Source organism: Micromys minutus, assembly GCF_963924665.1.
Source record: "Micromys minutus genome assembly, chromosome: 7".
In the NCBI taxonomy this organism is placed as follows: Eukaryota; Metazoa; Chordata; class Mammalia; order Rodentia; family Muridae; genus Micromys; species Micromys minutus.
Genome location: NC_137976.1, coordinates 5,849,036 through 5,872,197, shown reverse-complemented (window position 1 = coordinate 5,872,197; position 23,162 = coordinate 5,849,036). Strand labels below are relative to the sequence as shown.

Sequence of the window (23,162 nt, the reverse complement as noted above, 5' to 3'; positions counted from 1 at the left end):
GATGACAGACTCCCTGCCCCCTAGAAACCACTAGAAACAAGGTGGGCTACCTCCCACATAGAAAGTGTGTCTTCTCCAAGCTTCAGGTGCCCTCTTCTTATCTGGTGTGCTTTTTGACCAAGTCTGAATCTAAGAATTGTAATCAATACCATTGGCGCCCATGGCCTCAAGTGACTTTTCCCTCAGGTATCTAAGAACAAGCAGGTGGGTCTAGTTTTCTTTATCTTCAGACCTTTCTAAAGGGTTCAGAGATGGCTCCCAATGGCTTCATGCTGGGAAATACTCCACCACTTAGTCTTGGCAGACCCCAGAGTCACTGTTTGTTTGTTTTGAGTGATGCTGGGACTTGAACCCAGGGCTCTGTGAGAGGCAAACACTCCACCTCTAAGGAGGCATTCCTTGTCCACCTCCTACTCAGACCCCAGTTCACTTTTTGGTTTTGCTGCTCTTGGCATGTAGAGCCTAATGGTGGTCGTTGACCTGTGGAGGGGCCTCCAACACCCAAAAAACCCCAACTCATGGCTCCAAACACACTCAACAAACACAAAAGAAAAACTTTTTTTTTTTTTCTGAAATGAATGTCAAACATGCAGAGACACCTCTGGATGTCGTGATTAGAAGGGTGTGGTCTCTTATCAGGGGAGGAGGGTACCACTGCAATTGTTTTTGTAAAGAGATGAGAGGAAGGCTAGGAACAATTGAATTCCTTTCTCTTTCCAAAATGGGTGTGAAATTGTGAAGTTGTCCTGTGGTGACTCAGGGACTGAAGCGCCTGGATGTGGAGACAATGCTGTTGCTCAGATTGACTCACACAGCCTTGGGCCTTAGAAAACTTGGAGAATCTCTGGCTTCACAAGAGAAAGCGGGAGAAAGACTTGACAGCCCATTTAGCCTCTTCTGAATACGTGTGTGAGAGTCTTATTTTTAATTACTAACTCAACACAATCTAGAATTACCCCTGGTGTCTTAGTCACAGTTTCTATTGCTGTGATGAAAGACCATGACCAAAGCAAGCTGGGGAGGGAAGGGTTAATCTTGCTCACACTTCCACATCATAGTCCATCACTGAAGCAAGTCAGGACAGGAACTCAAGCAGTGCAAGGAACTGGAGGCAGGAGCTGATGCAGAGGCCATGGTGGGATTCTGCTTACTGACTTCTGTGCCTCTTGGCTTGCTCAGCCTGCTTTCTTACAGAACCTAGGACCACCAGCCCAGAGATGGCACCACCTACAACAAGCTGGGCCCTCCCCCATCAATCACTGATTAAGAGAATGCCCTACAGCTGGATCTCATGGAGGCATTTTCTCTAGTTTGTGTCAAGCTGACATAAAAAGCTGTCAGTTTTTGTTTTCTTTAGCACAGCCACAGAAAGGAAACTATATAACAATTAGCAATGTTTAGACTTGACTTAAAGGCTGGAACAAGAAGGGGGAAAAGGGGGGAATGGAGGGAAGGTAATCCGCCTTCTCCACAGCGGCTGCGGTTCTGACCCACAAGGTTCTTTAAGATGAATGGGATGTGAACAGTAACGTGCAGAGCTGCACAGCAGCATGTGATACGTAAAGGATGCTTAAGCCCGCAATACCGCTCAGTTCCCACAACAAATCCTGGGCGCCGGTACTGAGAGGTGAGCATCACTGCCAAACGCTGTTTAAACCTTTGACCTGACCTTCAATCCTCTGTCCCCTCCCCCCTTCACTAACCTGCTCACAAGGATTCCAGGGCTTTATGGAAGTCTGCAGTCATCTCAGTTAGATGCAGGTCTTGGCTCAGACTGTGCGTTATGGGTGCAAGTGCAGATTGTTTGAGATGTGTTCAGTACACTAGCACAAGGATGGTGCATTTAACTCACACACATACCGATGTATGCATACACACACACGCACTCACTCAAGCACGAGTGATGTATTTGATGTATATATCCATGTGCACACACAAGAATGATATAGTTGAGCCCTTAGATGTTTCCTGCAGCTGGTGGGGTTGTGTGCCTGCTCTGATTAGGGCTCCCAGTGCATGTGGCATACCTGGCTCTGAGAGTTCTGCAAAAGAGCCCTGCTCTGACCCTATTTTTGCAAGTGATGCCTACCCAAGCTTTTGCTGTGAATCTCCCGTCCCTGTGTTCTTTACACAGAAGTGAATTTTCACTGTCAGAGTGATAAGGATGCTCTCAAGAGCGACTTTCAATAACGAAGACCTGATTTCTTCGTATCTCTACTTAATATTTGTATTGCATTTATTTCTCAGTGTGTGCGAGGCATGCGGGTGCAGTGCTGTTTATGTGCTCATGAGAGGACAGCTTGCAGGAGCTGGCTCTCCCTTTCCGCCACATGGGTTCTAGGTGTGGAACTCGGGTCATTGGGTTTGATGGCAGGTGTCTTTACCAGCTGAGACATCTCGTCTCTATCCTCTGCTTCTTTCCAAAGATGGAGGGCAACTCCCATCTCACTCGGCTTTTTGGCAAACTCCTCATCCCTTTATCTAGTCTTCTCTTAGGTCTCTTCAAGACCAGTCTTCTAGTTGTCCAATTGAGGAAGATTCTGGCTGAAGAAGCTGCCAGAGTTCTGATGACATAGTGTGACCGTTTGCCAGGAAAGAGAGTCTGAGTGGAAACCACAAGTTGTGACCAGGCTCCTGAGCTTGTAGGAAGGTCTTCACCCACCTATGGTAAGCCCTCACCTGCCAGTTTAACCAACAAAGTATCTCAGGTAACACTGGACTTTAAAGAGAGATTTTAAAAAAGAAAACACACTTCTACTTATGCTGGCCATTGTTGTTAATACTGCTAAACGCAAAGTTTGAGTAGCTGAGACAGGAGGATAGCCATGAGTTCTAAGCCAGCCTGGGCTGCATGGTAGGTTATGGGCCAGGCTGCTGGGATACAGTGTAAGGTTTCTGTCTCAACAGGAAATAAAATATTAAAAGTGAACATGGGGTGGTGGTCTCCCCTTTGATCTCAGTACTTAGATTAGAAGTTCAACATCAGCCTCAGGTAAATAACAAGGTGGAGGCTAGCCTGGGCTACTTGAGGCATTGTCTCAACAAATGGGACAAAACACTTCAGTTTTATTCTAAGATGGTAGGTAGAGTTAAGGTGATAAAATCCTGGGGGTTGGAGAGATGGCTCAGTGGTTAGGAGCACTGACTGCTCTCCCAGAGGTCCTGAGTTCAAATCCCAGAAACCACATGGTGGCTCACAGCCATCACTTCTGGTGTGTCTGAAGACAGCTACAACATACTCATAATAAATAAATAAATAAACAAACAAACAAATAAATAAATAAAATTTAAGAAAGACACTGTGTCAACATGGATAGATAGACAGACAGACAGACAGATAGATTTTTTAAAAAAGGTTATAAAATCCTTGGCTGGGACTATGACAATATAAAGCATTTGACTCATCCAGTATGATCCAGAGAGAAGTTATAACCAACAGTAGCAACGGTAACTGTTTCTTGACAAGTGTTATCTTTTGAAGCAACGGAGAAAGCAAGGTGTGGGGAAGCCAAGTGTGTTCACTGAACAGCACTCTGGTGACAGTGGGCTCTTTCCCACCTCAGAGAACTGGATACACAGGACAACCCTGGCGACAGGCTGCTCTGCTCCTCTTTCTTTTGAGGTGCACTTGATCCTAAGGGGATCCCCATTCATTGTACAGAGACTTCTCCACTTTTACTCTTCTAGACTGTTCAGTGATATTTCTTTTTCTGTTATCATTACATTTATTTAGTGTGTGCATGTGTGTGTGTGTATGTGTGTGTGTGTGTACACCTGCATGCATGTGTTCTTGCTATGGCATTTGTTGTGGAGGTCAGAGGTCAAGTTGTGAGATTAGTTCTCTCCTTCCACCACATGGGTCCCAGGGATTGAACTCAGGTTGTCCGGCTTGGTGGCAAGCATTTTCACACTGAGCCACCTTCTTGTTCCCTCTGGGTCATTCTATCGCTCTGGCCTCTGGGCTTATGACCCTTCTCAGCAGGATCCGGGTCCCCCTGGGCTTCAGTCCCTCCCACACTTGACTGTATTTACCAGACCCATGGTCTCTCCTTCCCAGAAGTTTCTTGTCAGTATTCACTTTCAAATTTATTGGCCACAGCTCACAGTAAGAACATTATTTGCACATGATCTAGAACCCGCTTGATATGTACAATTATATACATCTGAGGTTTTCCTCACTTTAATCCAAACATACTTATTTTTAAAATCTTGCCCTAAAAACCGTTCTTAAATCCACAACTCTGGGTTTCTCGTGTGCACCAGGTCGTTCTGACAGTCACTGGAGCAACCAAATAGCCACAAACTTAGTTTCAAAACAGCACAGAGGGGCTGCTGGGAATCTCTGCCGTACAGTGCTGGCTTGATTCCTGAGTGGGCATGGAAGAGCCGGAATTGCAGAACGTCTTGTATTCCAGTGATTGGGGCCGGGGGACTGGCAGATTGGCTGGCTCGCTAAGCTCTGGGCACTGAGGGACCTGTTCTCAGTGAGAAAGTGGACAACACCCACGAGGAGACATCAAAGGTTGCTCTCTGGTCTCCATGAACATGTTCCCTCCTAACAACTCTTGCGGCTATTTTGGGCTGTCACAGATACTATGTAGCACAGGCTGGCCTTGAATTCTTGATGCCCCTTAGTGCAAAATTCTTCTGCCTCTTTAGTGCAAAGGCCACAGGGGGGATCACTCAGTATCCCTAGGTCTGTGGGATTCACTCTCGGTGGTGTACGTAAGAGTTTGGGCCAGTGTAAGTGACACACATCTACCATCACAATCCCGGACATCAGATAGTAATTTTATGGCCCTGGGTGTTCACTGTGCTCTGCCTGTTCCTCCCTCTCTTCCTGTAACCCTTGGCAACGGTGATCTTTCTCTTGTATCCTCAGTTCAGTCTCTCCCAGAACATCATATGATTATAATTGCTTGGTATAGAGTATACTGCTTTTCAGACTAGTTTCCTTTATTCAGTGATGCGGATTTAAGGTAAAGTAACCCTGTGAGGGTTGTTTTGTTTTTTTGTTTCTTTGTTTGTTTTGTTTGTGTGTGTATGTGTCATAACTCATTTTCAAAGACTAGAGCTCCAACCTAAGGCCTCATGCCCTACATCTCTAGTCCTTGGCTTTAAAACCAAGTCCACGGACCCAGTTTTGAAACAGGGAACGGGCTAAATATGATGCAGACTTTACTGCCCCAGTGTCCTCCTTGGAGCTCAGAGTAAGAGGGCTTCGGTGATCCTGCTTTAGTCAGTTCTGAGCAGTCCCAGGATAAAATATGGTATGGGGCAAGTGGTTTGGGCACAGCAGACACACATCTGTTTTGATGGAAATGGTCCTACCCAGGTCCAGCTCAGTTTCAGTGGAAGAGAACATGGCTCATAGAGTGAGGTAGGAAGTGATTCCAACATGGGCAGGATTCACCTGTCGCTCCTGTGCCTTTGCGTCTGTGCCTTTCCTCATTGCTGTGGCCAATGATCCAAGGAGGAGCAACCGGGGGAGAAAGGGTTTATCTTGGCTCATCGTTTGAGGGTGGAGTCTACTACGGCAGGAGTGTGACACAGGTGACCACATTGTGTCTGCCGAGGAGGCAAAGAGGTGTACTGGGGGCCCATCTTGCTTTCTCCTTTAAAATTTTCTTCCTTCATTGTTTTTTTAATTGTTGTTTTGTTTCCTTTTTTTTGTTTCTGTCTTTTTGTCAGGGGCGGGGGGCGGTTCCGTGTGAATTTATGTGTACGTGTGCATTGGTGCATAAATCTGTGTGTGTACATGGAACCCCTCGGAAGAGGGCATCAGCCCCCCCCACCACCACTCTCTACTTGCTTCTCTGAGGTGGGAAACATTTTTCTCAGCTACCCTGGAAGTCATCAAGGATCTTCTGGGCTCTGTCCACTTTGGGATGTGGCTACAAGCATGCACAGAACTCCTGACTCATTGCACGGGTGATGGGATGAGTAGTCCGATCTTCACGGCACAGCCAAGGCTCATCATAATCAGGGAGCCATCTCCCCAGCCCTCTTTATCTCCATTTCCTTCTGGGGCTCAGACCTTGGGATGGTGTCATCTGCATTTAGGGTAGGTCTTCCCTCTTCCACTAAACCTTTCTAGAAACCTCACAGGCAACCTGTCAGATGATCTTAATCAGCATCAAGATTAACTATTATAGAGCACTTCTGTACAGGCAAACAGGACCCAGAACCATCTCAAGATTCCACCACACTTAGAACACTGTCCTATCCTGTAATTATTCTAGCAGCGCTATCTTTTACATAAACAATGAGCCTTAACCCAGTGTCATCCCCCGAGAATTACTTTGAAGTTGAAATCAGCTGACTTCTCGGCAGGGGTCTGGGGATAGGGGTCTTATGGACAGGAAGTTTTAAGAAGATGTCCAAAGGGATCAAGTAGAGGGATCCCTGCCTAACACGTTTCAGAATAAAAATGCTGGCCTTTCTAAAACAACCACCCTGATTCCCTGCAGGCAGAGTGTGTCCTCAGGGTGTTGAAACCCATAAAGAAATCCTAAACTACTGGTGCTTGTCACTAGGTCAAAGGCTCCCTCCCTGCGTGCTGTGCAAGGAGACACTGACCCATTACTTATGAAGTTGAGGGCTGGTGGTAGAGAAGCAAGGATCAGATTCAAACTGATACCTGATTTCCTTTTGCTGTTCCTATTAGATGTTGCGTCTCTGAGCAAGGTAGCTTCCCAAAGGAGGAGGAGGGAAGGAAGAGGAGGAGGGGATGAGGAAGAGGGAGAGAAGGAGGAAGAAGGAAGAGAGAGAGAGGAGAAGGAAGAGGAAGGAGGAGGAGAAGGAGGAAGAGAAGGAGAGGAGGAGGAAGAAGGAGGGGAAGGAGAGGAGGAGGAGAGGGGGAGGAGGAGAGAAGGAAGGAGAAGAGGAAGAGGAGGAAGGAGGAGGAGAGGGAGAGGAGGAGGGAGAGAAGAAAGAAGGAAGAGAGAGAGAGGAGAAGGAGAGAAGGAGGAGGAGGAGGAAGAGGAGGAGGAGGAAGAGGAGGAGAGGAGGAGGAGAGGGGGAGGAGGAGGAGAAGGAAAGGAGGAGAAAGGAGGAGAAGAGGGAAAGGAGGAAGAAGGAGGAGGAGAAGAAGGAGAGGAAAAGATAAGAGGAGGAGAAGGAAGAGGAGGAGAGGAGGAGGAGAAGAGGGAAGGAGGAGAAGGAGAGGAGGAGGAAGGAGGAGGAGAAGAAGGAGAGGAAAAGATAAGGAGGAGGAGAAGGAAGGGAACACTATGGCTAGGCTAAGCCTTCCAGTGGGAACTCACTTGTAGCCTTCCTCAGAGCACTCATGTATGAATAAAATGACCCTGGGCCCTACTACGTGTGAGAATCCAGGAAGCCGAGGTACTTTTATCCGGGAATTTTACTTCTGAGAGATTTTGAAACCTGAATGAGACTCACACAGGCGTGGGTCAGCTGTGTGGGAACCAGAGACTTCAGGACCGGCCCTTCCTCCTGAAAAGCTTCCCTGTCCCGCTGCCCAGCAGATACCACACACACCTCAGCAGAAAGTCCCTGGCTCTGCTCCCAGCAGCCTCCCTGTTGACATCATGAGGTGTGAGAAGGAGGAAGAGAGATCTACACTCCGGCCAGAACTTACTTCCTCGGTTTCTGAGAACCAGCAGGAGCTCCAGACATGTCAGGTTGTTGGTCCCCAGAGCTTCTCGGAGCCCAGGCCCAGTCTGACTCCTCCTCCTCCCACTGCTTAAGAAGTCACTAGGGAGACTGGCCTGCAGAGTCTGCTTTTGTTCCTGTGGCGTAGGAACAATTTCCAAAATGGGTGGAATGTACCTCAGAATCCCCACTCTGTAGTACCAGAGGTCTGAAATCAAGGTGTCGTCTGCACCTCGGTGTCTGCTGATGGCTGTCCATCCTTGGCTACCCTTGGCTTGAAAACATCCATCTCTTGGCTTGTCCCATCATTGTCTTCCGCCTACCTTCTCTCTCTCTCTCTCTCTCTCTCTCTCTCTCTCTCTCTCTCTCTCTCTCTCTCTTTCTTTTTTCCTTTCTTTCTTCCTTTGTCTCCTGATGGGTATGCTTACCATATGGCGTTAAGGTTTCCAAGTTCAGGAGAAACCTTAACTTGGTAGGCCCTCCTTTTAACTACTTATAACTGCATTCCTGTTTTCAAATAAAGTCACATTCTGAGCTACAGTAGGAATACGGAGATACACTATTCAGTCCACAACAAAGCTGCACTATATTTCTGATCACCTCATCCCCCTTCCCTCCTGAACTTCTTCCTGGCAGGCTTACCCTATGCAGGAGTGATTTTCTGAAGTTTAACAGTATCCCCTCACTCCAGGAAGACCTAGAGATTAGAGAACTCGAGTCTTCCTTAGGACGGGTGTCCACATGCCCAGTGACACCCACTCAGCATACTTTACTACTTTATGGGCCCTTCCAGATCCTCTGGGCTCATGTCCAATCCCTTTGTGTGGTGCCTGAATGGAACGGAGCCCTCTAAGCTTGCACCAGGCCATCACAGACCAAGGTGCCTGGCTCACACAAGAAAGCCAGCATCTGACCCCACAGATCCCTGTGGCCTCCTTTGGGCACCAACCTCAGTTCTTCTGTAGAAGCTGAATACACCTACACCTTCTTAACACAGCAGCCCCTGCCTCAGGGATGCTAGTGTCTTCTTGCTCTGAAATCTATGTAGGAACGGGGAAGGGGGCTTCCTGGGGCTCCTGTAACCCAGCTAAATATTTTCCAGGTTACTTAACCAAACTCCTGCAAAACCACACCGCCTATGCCTGTGATGGGGACTATTTGAATCTACAGTGCCCTCGGCATTCAACAATAAGTGTCCAGTCTGCATTTTATGGGCAAGATTCCCAAATGTGTAGTTCCCAGGACCCCACCTCCCAGAGGGACGACAACTTGACCTGTGTGGCATCCACCACTTTGCAGGTATTACGTTTTGTGGATGTTCTAAGATCATGAAGTAGATTTTTCCTCTCTCTTTCCTCTATCTCTGTCCCTCTCTCTCCCCCTTCTTCCCTACATTCATATATGTGTAATTTTACAGTTCATGCAAAGCAAAATTCATGAAAACCCCAATTACTATACATCATTAATTTTTTACAGGTGAGCTACTACTTGCTTCAAAAAAAAAATGAGTCTTTGTCATAGAGTACAAATGGAATCACTACAAGATAAAATGTGCCCCCAGCACACGTTCAATATGAAGTTGGTCACAGGCACACTCTTTACACAGTGAAGCGAAACATAGCCACGTTGGACTTCAACCCCCAGGCCTACATCACTGATTAACGTCCCAGTGGGAAAGTGGGAAAACCCAAGTGTCTTTCTGATATCAGAATTGGTCATGAACTTCCTAAAGAATAGTCCAAGAGACATATTAATAGCTGTCTTTTGTGTCTCATGGTTTGTTTCTCTACCTGTGGACAACCATGTGGTTCTCATTTGGAGAATATTTTGAGTAGTGTTGGTTGAATTTGTTTTTCTTCTGAACAGTGCCAGGAAAAACGAACAACAACTTCTCCTTTTTCTTCTTCCTCTTTGTCTTCCTCCTCCTCCTCCTCTTCTTCCTCCTCCTCCTCCTCCTCCTCCTCCTCCTCCTCCTATTCTTCCTCCTCCTCCTCTTCCTTCTCCTCCTCATCTTCCTCTTCTTCTTCCTCCTCCTCTTCCTTCTCTTCTTCCTCCTCCTTTTTCTCCTCCTCTTTCCCTTCTCCTTCTTCCCCCTTCTCCTCTTTTCTTCCCCCTCTACTCCCCATCTTTCTTCTTTTCTTCCACTGTGGGTACATTTGAGGAAAAATTGGTACATATAGAGGCCAAATCATTTCACTGGTGGCATTAGCCTATTTGTGGCTTATACATGCAATTTGGTTCAGCACCAGGGACTGACTGAACCTAGGATTTCCTGAACACTGGGCAAGCACTATAACCCTAGGCAAGCTATAGCCTCTGCCCCCTTTTTTATTTTTTATACTTGAGACTGTTTTGCTAAGTTGTCTAGGCTAGCTTTGAACTTGCTCTGTAGCGTGGGTAGGCTGTGGACCTCCAACCTGATGTCTGTGTGCAAGACTGGGATTACAGGCCTGTGCCACTAAGGCTACCCTTATCCAAGCAATTTATAATCTGTCACCTCAACTACCTGGCTAAGATTAAGTCACCATCCTGGGATGATTTTAATGCCTCTCAAGTTCTTTGTTATAGATGGTGTTAGGAGTCACCTTGACTATGGTCAGCACAGAGTATGTAGATGAAGGTAGATTTAATGGAAGGTCTAAGGAGACTTCCATATAATTTTTCTAATGTCCACAGAGAAAAAGCAAAGATATTAGATGACACGAAAATTCTCCCATTTTTCTCCTACCACATATTCAGTCCAAAAAAGCCATATAAGATCTGGGCTGCCCTATGATTGGTGAACAACAGAATAGAATGTGTCTGGCTGACACATCCCTCTACGTGGTTTCTGTTCTGTGATGAGCGACAACATGTTCCTTTGGAAGTCAAGCGTGGTGTCTTTGAATGCCCTCCCCACCCCAGTCCTGCTCCTCTGGGCCTCCCTTCCAATAACCATAGTCCAGCCGGCCATTCCCCTCCCTCTCAACCCAACCCGGATGGCCAGGCCCTTTGCTGCCCTCCAAAGTTTGAGAGAAGACCTAGTCAGCACAGGAGCAAAGGCTTGCCCTGATGTGTGAACTGCTGGCACCCTGGTGCCCTGAGGGAAGAGGAAGTTCATTTAGGCTGACTCGTTAGCATCTGTGAACACAATCAGAGGCTGAGTCTGCCAGGAACATCCCTGCACAGCTCAGCAAGTTCCTTCCCGCTGGGGCTGCACACTGTACTGAGTCAGCCAGTGTCCCGAGGGCCAGCGGTGTTAGAGATAGGGACAGGTTAACGTCTGCCAAGGTAGCCACCATGGCGCCTCTCAGCGTTTTGCAGTTGGCAACATGGTTTGAGCACGGTCTGCCTCAGAGCCTGCTCCGAGGCTGTGATGAGAAGAGCCATACAGAAACACCTGAAGGCTGGGCAGTTCACCTAGACCATTCTAGTGTGCCATCATCTGAGAGCTGTCTCCCAGGGGTGTAAAGGGTCTCCCCTGGGAGTCCTTTCTGATTGACAGATCTATGTCTCCTGGGCTCCTGAGGCGGTGGGGTAGGTGACATAGCTGGACCGACATCCTTCATGGAAATCTGTGTTCCTCAAGCTGCTTATGGTAACTCAGGGAAGCTCAAAACTCTGCATGGAATTCAATCCTAAAGTCTTTGTAGATTCTTGAGAACAGTTCCCTTTCTGGACTTGGTCTCTCTTTCATCAGAACCAAGGCTAGGACCTGAGTTTATTCTGGGCAGGCCTTTCCCTGAGAGCCCAGAGGAGCAGGAGGAAGTCATGGATCTTTCCATGAAACTGTAGGGTTTTCCACAAGCTTCCAGAGGGAGTGGTGGAGCCACTTTCTGGCTAAAGGAGTATTCCTCTAAAGAGATCACTCAACAGCAAGCTCACAGGCTAACGTCCTTGAGTTCGTTAAGGGTGGGAGTCAGCTTTCTTTTTATTTGGTCGAACAAGTTTGGGTGTTTGAAACTTTCCCCAAGTTCCTAAGACTTGTGAGTGGCCTGTAAGAAGGTATGGCCATAATTCCAGGTGAAAATGGCTCACTTCAGCTTCCAGGTTTGAATTGCCCCCTCCCCTCGGCTGAGCAATCAAATGTGACTTCAACTCACTCACATGCCTTAGATCCTCTGAGGGACGGCGCTAAGAGTCAGTCATAGTGCCCACTGTGGCTGGTTGGGGCTGGCTCTCCCATGGGGCTAGCTCTCTAGACCAAGTGCTTTCTGCTAGATGTCATGGGGAGATGCTCCACCCCACCCCCACCTCATGTGCTTTCACCAAGACACTGCTCAGGTAGGGAAGCCTCACACCCTTAGGGCCCAGAGCACCCCAGGTTTGGGGTCCTGCAGACACCGTGTGCCGTTTACAAGCCTCTCCTTTTCTACCCCTCCTTCCAGAAGGTGCTGGACGAGTGCCAGAACCAGCGGGCCTGCCACCTCCTGGTCAATAGCCGAGTCTTTGGACCTGACCTTTGTCCAGGAAGCAGTAAATACCTCCTGGTCTCCTTTAAATGCCAACCCAGTAAGTAACTTCTAAGGGGGGACAGTGTGTTTGGGATTGGCCCCTGGTTATGAACACTCCTGACCCAAGTCCTCAAATCCCTTAACAGGAAGATCAGAGAGACACACAAGTGCATGAGTGTGCTCATACTTACAAATCTTTCAAGTGTAAAAATCACCCTCAAGGTGTAAAACTCGATCGTGTTGATCCTGAAGGTGTCTGCAGAGTGGAGGAACCAGTATTATGACACTGATTTTTGCTGGGCTCGGTGGCACGGGTTCCACCAGAGCCACTGCCTCCTGTGGGTGCGCATGTGCGTGTACGTGTGTGTGTGTGTGTGTGTGTGTGTTTGTGTGTGCACGCACATGTGAACTGACTGTCCCCAGTTTTCTGGATGTGTGGTGTGCTCCTCCATTCCGGTTCTTGTGTTTTCTCCATTGACTTTTGCTGTCCGAGATGCTCAAGGCAATGTTTACACCGAGAGGTGCGGTGGGTAAATCTCTACTCTGGCTGCCCCAGGGGGAAAGAAGAGGCATGGAGGCTGTGTGGCCTGCTCCTTGGCCATCAGAGCTTTGGAAGGCAGTTTTGGAGGCCTTTTCTCTTAAGCCTTCCCACCTTCAGAGTCTGTGGTCCTGGCTCTGCTGTGATCTCTGCAGCTACACCCAGTGCTGTGACACATGAGTCCGGTACTGCCATACGGAGCGTTCCGTCTCTTCAGGCTTCATGTTCTGAGAAGTCCACGTGACTGGTGAATTGATGCCAGGGAAATTGGCACGTGTACAGAGCAGTGCTAGTGTTCTGGTTGGGTTTTGGAGTTAGCTTACCAGAAGGCATGTCGAATGTGCCCCCCCCCCACACCTTCCCTGCCTTCATTTCTTCACTGGCCCCAGGGCTGCCTTGTATCCAAGGAGTTCTGGATAGGTTGCTATCTGACCTTGGACAGTTGCTTTCAGACGCTCCATTGTTCAGCCGTGCAGTGAAGAAATGTCGCCGGTGTTCGGGCTGCTGTTGTTTGTAAAATGCCCAGCACAGGCCTGTGGTGGAGTTGAGCGGAGTCATGGCTGGCTGGTATGCCAATAAGCAGGTTAATTAGTTCTGGTCACTGATGTGCATTCTGACATGCACTGGTGCTCCTGGGGCAGACTCGGGGATGTGTCGTGGGAGCTGGTGGTGACATGGTGCCTTGTCAGTACAGAGAGTCTGAGGACACGATTCAAGCAACCAAGTGTTCATCTTAATTTTAACACCACCTTGTAGTGGCAGTTGTGAGCAAGACCAGTATCAAGCCACCCCTGTGACACCCTTCCAACCCCCTGCTGAGCTGTAACAATAAACTGGCCCAGATGCTAAGTGATGTGTGCATTATGGGGAAGACTAGACTTTGGATATACATTGTGGGGCTGGGGATTGAACCCAGCAAACATTGACATTTTGTGTTTCTCTGAGCTATCCACATGCAATACTCTCTTTTCTTGCAACACTTAGCAGTAGCTTCCAGCCGCAGTTGGCCCTTTAAAACCATCACTAACTTGAGCGGGAAGGGAAACTTCCAGGGCGTGTATGTGGAGGGCCGAGGACGATTTGCAGGAGTCAGCTCTCTCCTTCCAACGTATGGGTAGCAGGGATCGAACTCAGGTCATCAGGCTTGGCATCTCGCTGGCCTTCAAATGGTCATTTTATCACAAGGAGAAGCTAGAATGTGTTTGCAGCTTAAGTGTGTTAAATGCATTACAATCTACTTTTTTTGTTTTTAAGAAAAAAGAAATTATAGTTTTAAAAAAAATGACATCCATATTTTCAACTTGATGATGTTTTAACTCACTGTGGGTTTATTTAGGCATGGCCCATTTCAAGACAGGGGCTCTTTACGAAAAAGGGGGTGCCCACACAGCCCTTTACTTGGCTCTGAGCAGAGTCCAGCCTCTGCCTTCCCAGGCATCTGCTGGGTTCTTTGCAGGTCTGTTGGTGACTCACCCTTGAGAAGATGTCTAGAGCTCAGAGTGGCTCCATTCAGTTCCTCTTAGAGAGCAGCAGTTCTGCTCCTTTAGAACCCAAACTGTGCTTTTAGGTGACAGCCAGCACATTTGCAAGGAATCAGGAAACTCAATACAACACAGCAGGTCAGTGGTCAGGGGCAGGGCATCTGAAGGCCTTACACATGGCTGCCCTGTTACCTTCAGTGGGGTTTACTGCCATTGAATGACTGAGCTTTCGTTAATCAAAGAGCCATGGCTAATATTCATTCCACGGTGTGCCTTAAAAAAAAAACTGTAATAACTGGGGTTAGAGAAATAGCTCAGCAATTGGGCAGTGGTTGTTCTTCCAGAGGTTGTGGGTCCAATTCCCAGCACCCATAAGGAGACTCATGACAAGCTATAGCTCCAGTACCAAGTGATCTTCTGGACTCTGCCCTCACTCTGCCAGTGCTGACCACACATATGGAACATATACATACGTACATACATAATACGTACATACATACACATATACATACATACATGCAGGCAAAAGCATCCCTATACATTAAATAAATAAAATAAGCACTTTGTAACATTTTTAAATGCTAACTTAAGGAAAGAGAGACAGAGACACAGAGAGAATTAATCTTGTTTTTAGAAGTGTTTAAAGCTGGATATGGTGACACAGGCCTTCGATCTCAGTACTTGGGTGGCTGAGGCAAGGTTCAAGGCTAGCCTGAGCTATACAGTGAGTATAAGGCTAGCCTGGTCTATAAAGTAACTATCTCAAGGTAAAGAAACCAAATGAACAAAAAGGTCCATGCTGAAGTTTGGTTGTGCCAGCTTCTCCCACCTCTGCCTAGGAGGTTCTGTGTTCCTGGTAGGAATTCTGAGTACATTCTAACTGCAAAAGCTCTCTGCTGTGGCTCCCATGTTTTATGCATCGAATGTCAGCTGTCACCCTGGGCCTTTGACGTCAAGCGAAATGCCATTGTTGTCACTGTCAGTGAGGTTGAGCACCTGCTCAGACACGGCAGAGAAAGTGCCTGACACTGGAGACTCAGCTCACCAAAAAGTCAACAGAGTCTCAGAGTCGGTGGTTTCTTTATTTAAAGGAGACAAACTTTTCCTCGGATTGAAGTGTAATGTCTCATGCTGAGACTGCAGTGAGCCAGTTAGGGGTCTTTTAAATCTGTGCTATGACCTTGGGTTCCTTTGCCCCCATTCACCCGTTCTTCCTGTGTGTCAAATGAGCAGAGACAATGGGAATGCTGTGAGCATCATCAGCCTGGCTATTGCTCTGATTGCATGTCGGTCATGCTCCTAGGCAGGCTCAACCTTTTACAACTGCAGCGTGACATTATCTGCAAAGTAAGCCCTGGTTTTGTATCGGCTATGATTGTAACTACCTATGAGTGGCCCATAGGTATCAGGCTAAACATCTGCCTGGAATGCCCCCCCCCATTTTAAAATATATAATCATTTGCCCCTATCCAGAGGGACATGCTCCTATGATTTTATATAGATACACACCAATGATAATGTTTAATTCATAAATTAGGCACAGTGAGATTTCTGCAACCACAGATAATAAAAGTTATAGCCATGGTTATACCAAAACTGTCACCATTAACATTTTTGTAATCTGGGGTTGTTAGGAAGTAAAATCAGGGTTATTAGAATATAAATGTTTCAATATTTCAACAATAAATCTGATAACTAAGACAATAAACCAGGGGCTAATGGGCAGGTAGCATATTCGGGAAGGAAATGTTGGGCAAAGGCAGGACACATATCTTGTGTAGACAGAGCCCAGATGCATAAAACTGCAGCAGACCACTGGGAACAGAGGTGTTTGAAACTCGGGCAACGTTTATTTCTGGAATTTTCTATCTATTATTACCAAGCTGTTATTGATTGTGGATTACCCAACATCACAGAAATCCACCTGCAGGGCAGTAGGGGGTTGACTATATTAAAAACCATCCCCAGGGCTCACCACTGAAGCTGCCTGGTACCTGAAGTCTTTCCCTGCCCGTCATCCAAGGTTTGGACTTTCTGCTTCTTTCTGGGCTTTGGGTGAAGAATGACAGGAACTTCCAAGTCATGGGAAGGTGGGCTTTGTTGCTGCAGATGGTTTTCTTTCATGTCTTATTTTCAGAGCTTAGACAGTGTTGGTTCTGTGGAAGGCCAGCCAGCTGTCCTAGTTCTGCTATGGGTCACATATGCTCTTCTGGAAGCCTTATGGTGAGAGCTTTTGGATTCCAACCCACAGGGGTGGGGGGGCACTGTGGTTATTGTCCCAACAGGACACACACTCACATTAGCACAACTGAAAGATGATCTTTTGAAATAGCCATGCTTATCCTTACAGAATCCCCTTTGATGCTACGATGATTTTTAATCATTCTTTATTCCTTTTCTGTTTCTTACTCTTCTTCTCTTCATCTTCACCATCTTCTCCTCATCCTCCGGCTTCTCCTGCTGCTTCTCCTTCTTAAAAAAAAAAAAAAGATTTATTTGTTATATATAAGTACACCATAGCCGTCTTTAGACACACCAGAAGAGGCATCAGACCCCATTCCAGAAGGTTGTGAACCACCATGTGGTTACTGGGATTCGAACTCAGGACCTCTGGAAGAGCAGGCAGTGCTCTTAACCACTGAGCCATCTCTCCAGCCCCCTGCTTCTCCTTCTGTGTTTCCTTCTTCTGCTTCTCCTCTTCTCTTCCTATTTCCCCTTCTGCTTCTCCTCCTCCTCCTGTTCTTCTTTCTTCCCTGAGGGACCAGACAGTACTTACTACGTAGCTCAGACTCTCAGCCTTTGTGCCAGGGCTGGGGTCACCGCTGGAGGCTATCACTCCCAGCTCGGTTTGTAGTTTTTAAATTTCCCGGGGACAACTGTCTAACTTGATTTTGAGGCCCATCAGTGGGTCTCAGATGGCATTTGAGGGAACTCAGTCTTGAGGCGTATGAGGATCTGGAGTCTGGCAGAGTGGAAGATGAATGTGAGCTGAGGAGGGACATGAAAAGCAAGAGCTTTCTTGGGGAGGCTGATTCCCTCCAGACAAGCAGCCATAGGGGCAGCACACCAAAAGGCCTCTTTGAGTGAAGTTCATTACTACATCTAAAGTGCTTGGAACAGGAACAAGCGGAAGGGAAGCCTTCAATATCAACTATCACTATTTTTAAGGTCTCTTGTATAATTTATATAGCACGAAATCACCCATTTTAAATGAACAGTTCAACAACCTGGTTTCCCAAGCTGTGTTCTCTTGACCCTATCTAACCATAGAACATTCCTGTCCTGTGGCCAGGTTTCCCGAATCTACTCCTTGATCATACCCACAAATTATTGTGAAAGAGATCATTACTTTTAAAAAGAGAGAGAGAAAAAAAAAGTCATTGTTGGGCGGTGGTGCCACAAGTATTTAATTCCAGCACGTGGGAGGCAAAGATACCCGAATTCAAGGCAGGCCTGATCTACAGAGCAAGTTCCAAGACAGACAGGCTACACAAAGAAGCCATGTCTCAAGGAGGTAGGAGGAGAGAAAAAGGAAGAACAGAGGGAAGGAAGGAAGGAAGGAAGGAAGGAAGGAAGGAAAGAAGGAAGAAAGAAAGAAAAAGAAAAGTAATTACTACAAACTTATATTTGAATCAGCAAGCTGGTCCTGTGGGTAAACATGCTTGCTGTCAGGCTTGGTGACTTGGGTTAATCGTGGAATTCACATCATGGAAGGAGAAAAGCCTCGGGCAGCTGTCCATACCTTCGCTGAGACACTTGTTCCCCGACCCCCTCCCTCCCACACACATACACACACTATAACGTTTATATTTCCTGTTAAGTGGATGGCTCTACCATAGGCTTATTATTTTTTTTAAAGCAAACCTTTTTACCTTTGCAGTCCAGGAAAATGTCATAATTCATAATATGTAATGAAAGATTTTTATTATGGTAACACAGAGAGAACTTCCTGTTTCAGCCTCCCGGGCACTGGAATTATAAGACGATACTCCTCCCCCCTCTCTCCCTCCCTCCATTAAAAGAAAGCAGATCTCATATATCCTCCAGCTAGGGGGATGAGAATTATCCTGAGCTTCCTGTCCTCCCGTGGGCACCTCCCAAGTGCTGAGATTCTGGGTGCGAGCAGCCAGCTCTGATGTGTGTGATGTTGGGTCTGCAGCTGTTCCTTCTCAGCGAGGCTAATCTGTCACTGGTTTCTGCTTCTTTTCCAGATGAGCTGAAAAACAAGACAGTGTGTGAAGACCAGGAACTGAGGCTACACTGTCACGAGTCCAAGTTTCTCAATATCTACTCTGCCACCTACGGCCGGAGGACCCAGCAAAGAGACATCTGCTCCTCTGGAGCGGAGCTGCTGCCCCCCTTTGGTAGGTGATTTTATGTGGCTGTAATCAGGTTGTTGTCTGAGTGGATGGTGGTCCTGGGCCAGCCGTGAAATGTGGCTTGTACTGGCATGAGAGGGAAAGTCAAAGTGCTATAGGAACCTCTCTGCCCCACAGTCCTGAATCTCTCAGTGCTTCAGTCATGCTACAGGGAGAAAATAGTGAGCACCTGCTGTATGCAGGGCCTGTTCTAGGCACTGGGAAGTCAGCCAATAACCTACCCACCCATAGAGTGGCCTTCCAGCACTGCAGAAGGAAGCCATAAGTAAACATAAGAGGGAGGGGTGGAGACAAGTTGGCTCTCCAAGTGCACAAGTTCTGCAACTGTGGGCTAGCCCAAGCACAGTAGGAAATACCTAGGGGAAGGTCCTCTCATGCATAGGTGCCAGCATCTTTCTTTTGGTACCAGGAGGACCCACCTTGCTGCCCAGCATCTTTCCTTTGGTACCAGGAGGGCCCACCTTGCTGCCCATCAGCTACACATCCTAACATAGAGAGCAAAAGGGCCCAACACATCTGTAGAAGTCAATGCCATGTTCCAGTGTCAAAAGATTGTTTATAATACCTTCTATAGCATTACACCTACTATACAAACATATCATACTGCATTGTTGCTAGGAGCACATGCCTTGAAGGCCTTATGATGTTTGGATGTAGCTTGCATGTCTTCCAGGGATCATGTGCTAAAATTTAATCTCTGGTGGGGAAAATTTCCATATTAAATGCTAGAAAATGTTACAGAGGCATTTAGAGGTCTGAATTTTGGAGGTAATTGGAGACAGATAAGGTTATCAGTGTAGAGCCCCAGAATCCTTTATAAGAGGAGGTGAGACCGGAGGAGACACCCCTGTCTTGTTATGTGGTACCCTGTGCTGCCTAGAAACTGCCAGCAAGATCATCCTCAGATAAAGGCTCCTGCCCTCAGGCTGGAGTCATGAGCTAAAAGAAGCCCGTTTTTGTTACAAAGTTACTTGGTTCAGGTATTTTGTTACAATAAAACAAAACCCGGAAAACTAATGCAGAAAAATTGCCCTGGGAGTATATGGGGTTATTACTATATCTGTACTTGAGAATTTGGAAGTGGCTTAGAAACTGGATAATGGGCAGAGGTCAGAGGAGGTTTATATTGACATAAATGGTTTATATTGGTATAGGGCAAATACTACTGGCCTGTTCTGAGTATGGTTCAGAAGAGACAAGCAAATTAGTCTTAGATGGAACAGAGAGCCGCTTAGAAAATAGGAAGGAGGTTATTACATGAAATAGCAAAGAACTCAGCTGTATGGGGACCACACCCTAAAACCCGAGGAACACCACATGTAAAGATGCCTGGCTTGTTTACTGGGTCCATGCGATTTCAGATCAACCAAGGTTCTTGCTGCTGTGTGGCTGCTATTGGCTGCTTTTAGTCAGATTGATAGTAAAACTCAGGACCAAAGGGAAAGATTTGCAAACCTCTCAGTCTGGCCAAGGAGGGACCAAAGAGCAAGCTAGAAAGGTGTGGCTGGAAAAACACTTGCTAGAGAGATTAGTGTGGACAAAAGCCAGCCAATGGCTGAGATCAGAGCAACTGGAAAAAGGCCTGGAGTCAAACAGGCCTGCGTGCAGCTCCTGTGAGTGCTGGCCCTTGGCACCCAGACCAGGCTGGAATTTCAGGTGTGCAGTTGTGGTGCCATGGTGGATTCCCTCGAGGCTTCAAAGGGAAGTCTGGCAGAAGCTAACCGTGGGTTGGAGCCCCCGTGGAAAACCCCTAGCTGAGGCAAGGCCTAGAGTAGCTGATACAGGCGGGTGCAGGAGTTTGGTGGGCACCTGCTGGGGTTCCCTGCTTTCTGTGTTTGTAACAAGGGATTGGATGTGGTTAGAAGCAAGCAAAATGAAGGGTTTATTAAGAGTGCATTTTAACCGAGCCATGGTGTGTACACCTTTGATCCTAGCACTTAGGAGGCAAAGGCTCTGTGAGTTCAAGACCAGGTTACACAGAGAAACCCTGTCTCCAAAAAAAAAAAAAAAAAAAAAAAAAAAAAAAAAAAGCATTTACAGGAAAGGAAGCAAGAAGCCTCAACTGTACAAATCATGTAGACTATTACACCTCACAGTTTCTCATACCCTATTTTTCCTCTTTTGCGTAGGTCTTCCAGGTCTTATTCAGTTCTATTCTCCCTCACCTTCCTCAGAGCCAGGGCTGTGTCCATCTAAGAAAGGTCTAGCCACGGGCACCTGTGCCTTCACCGAGGAAGGGCACGAGAGAGCAGTCCTGTGGCCACGAAGCTACTGCAAGGCTTAGAACCCTCCTCTCCCAGTGTGTGAGAGAGGAAAGTCTTGGCACATTAGGTTTTAGCGTCTACCCTGCAGGATTTCAGTCTTGCTTTGGGCTGAGTATTCTTTCCCACTTCTCTGTTCCATCCTTTGGAACAGGAACGCTGGCCCTGTTTCACCCTTGGATCTTGGAAATGGAACTTGTTCTGATGGTCCAGAACCCCAAAGAACCAGCTCAAGTCTCAGATGAACTTGGAGTTCTAAATGAATGTCAGACTGAGCTAAGGCTGTAGGACTCTTTGGATGAAAATACAGTATTTTGCATTGTGAGGTGGACAGGAAAGGGTATTATGGTTTACATATAATTTCACTGTGCCACCCACCAAGGGCTCCTGTTGTGAAACCCTCACCCACTGGAAGGTACCAAGAAGAAAGAAGCTGTGATATTTAGAAGTCGGACCTCTGGGCATTGTTCAGAGTTAGGTAGAGTCATCAGAACAGAGAGAGCACATAATTCAGTGCTGGTGACGAGGAAGGAGAGATCAGAAGAGAACACACTTGTATGTGGATGTGTCAGTCAGGGTTTCTATTCCTGCACAAACATAACCAAGAAGCAAGTTGGAGAGGAAAGGGTTTATTCAGGTTACACTTCCATATTGCTGTTCATCACCAAAGGAAGTCAGGACTGGAACTCAAGCAGGTCAGGAAGCAGGAGCTGATACAGAGGCCATGGAGGGATGTCACTTACTGGCTTGCTTCCCCTGGCTTGCTCAGCCTGCTTTCTTATAGAACCCAGGTCTACCAGCCCAGGGATGACATCACCCACAATGGGCGGGGCCAGGGATGGCTCCACCCACAATGGGCTGGGCCAGGGATGGCTCCACCCACAATGGGCTGGGCCCTCCCTCCTTGATCACTAGTTGAGAAAATGCCTTACAGCTGTATCTCATGGAGGCCTTTCCTCAGCTGAGGCTCCTTTCTCTGTGATAACTCCAGCTTGTGTCAAATTGACACAAAACCAGCCGGTACAGTAAAGAAGGCTATAACTAAGTATGGATCCTTAACCTTGGACCAGGGCTGTGAGTCAAAATAAACCTGTTTTATTTTTTTTTTAAGTTACACAGACTCAAGTATTTCATTATAGTAACTAAAAATCACAGCAACAGAGGCCCATATGCAGATCTCTTATTGTATCTATTTATATGGGGAGGGCTATTTGTGCATGGCAGAGCATACATATGGATTTCGTCGGTAATGCACAACAGTTGGTACTGTGTGGGCCCCAGTGACTAAGCTCAGGTTGGTGGACTTGGCAGGAAGAAACCTTGCTGGCCCATATGCTTTACTCTTGAAAATGGTGGACATCTTTTAAAGGGCAGCCCTGGCATGCCCCAAAGGCACCAAATCTCAGCTGTCCCTTTCTAGATAGGGAGCCAGTCTTCTGTGTCACACATGCGATTCCCAAATGGGTCAAAAGGCACCTGGAAGGGCTGGTCCTGATTGTGCTGTGGAAGTTGTTCTCTTCAATGTCTCTGTGCCTCCTGAGTTAGGAGACAGGACCACAGCCTGGGCCTGGCAGGAGACTTCCACTCCTAGGTTTACTGTTGTCCCCAGGCTGTGGAGTCATCTCCTTTAGAACTGTTTCTGTCATTCTCCTAACCTCCCTCTACGGGCATCATGGGTGATGTGCATCCTGTGGCTTGACAAGGGACCTTAAGGGCAAAATAGGATCTTTTTGGGTTTTTTTTTTTTCTCCCAGCTTTTTTTGTTACTTAAGAGAGGGTTCAAATGCTGGGGCTCTGTGCCTTTATGCGGTCTCCCGGGCCTTTTTCCACATACCATTTCTTTTAAAGAACATGTTCGGCATTTGCTCATTCGTTGTATAATTGTGTGTGTGCAGTGGTCAGGAGCAGCTTGTGGGATTGATGACCCCCCTCCTCCTACCCTGTGTGGCCTAGGGATCAAACTCTGGTCATCAGGCTTGGTGACAGGACAGCAATGAAGACGGAGCTCACTGCTGCACCTCCGGAGCCTTTCTTCTCTTGCAGCTGCAATGGGAAGGTCTCAAAGGAAAGTCGGGGCTCCTGAGGACCAAACTCGGAGACCTCAAGTCTGTGCTCAGCCCTTGGGGCAAAACTATGCATGCAAAGTTGAGGAGAAGAAAGCTTGGTGGGTAGAACACTTGCTATTCACGCATGAGCACCTGAGAGGGCCTGAGTTCTGGTCCCTAGCAATCTCATTATAAACAAAAAGTCAAGTGTGGGGGTGCACTGGGAGGCAGAGACAGGAGGCTACCTAGGCCAGCCAATCTAGCTAATCGATGAGATCCCAATTTAGAGAGAGATCTTTTGTCAATAAGCAAACAAAATAAATAATATTTACATAAGTAAATGTAAATATTACATAAATTATATAAATAAATGTAAACAGCAAAAGTCAAAGACATATAATGTTGACCTCT

The 23,162-nt window shown here is 47.1% G+C and overlaps 1 protein-coding gene across 3 annotated transcripts in view; it reads left to right on the top strand.

Moving 5' to 3' along the window:
- EVA1C (eva-1 homolog C) overlaps nucleotides 1-23,162 on the top strand; it is a 75,252-nt gene that overhangs the window by 29,316 nt on the left and 22,774 nt on the right. For 2 of the 3 annotated variants that reach the window (XM_080918869.1, XM_080918871.1), the window contains exons 2-4: nucleotides 8,717-8,913; nucleotides 11,982-12,105; nucleotides 18,278-18,430. In XM_080918869.1, coding sequence (XP_080774995.1) covers nucleotides 8,717-8,913; nucleotides 11,982-12,105; nucleotides 18,278-18,430 — 474 coding nt within the window. The remainder of the gene's footprint in view (nucleotides 1-8,716; nucleotides 8,914-11,981; nucleotides 12,106-18,277; nucleotides 18,431-23,162) is intronic. The other variant, XM_080918870.1, reaches the window with a different exon arrangement.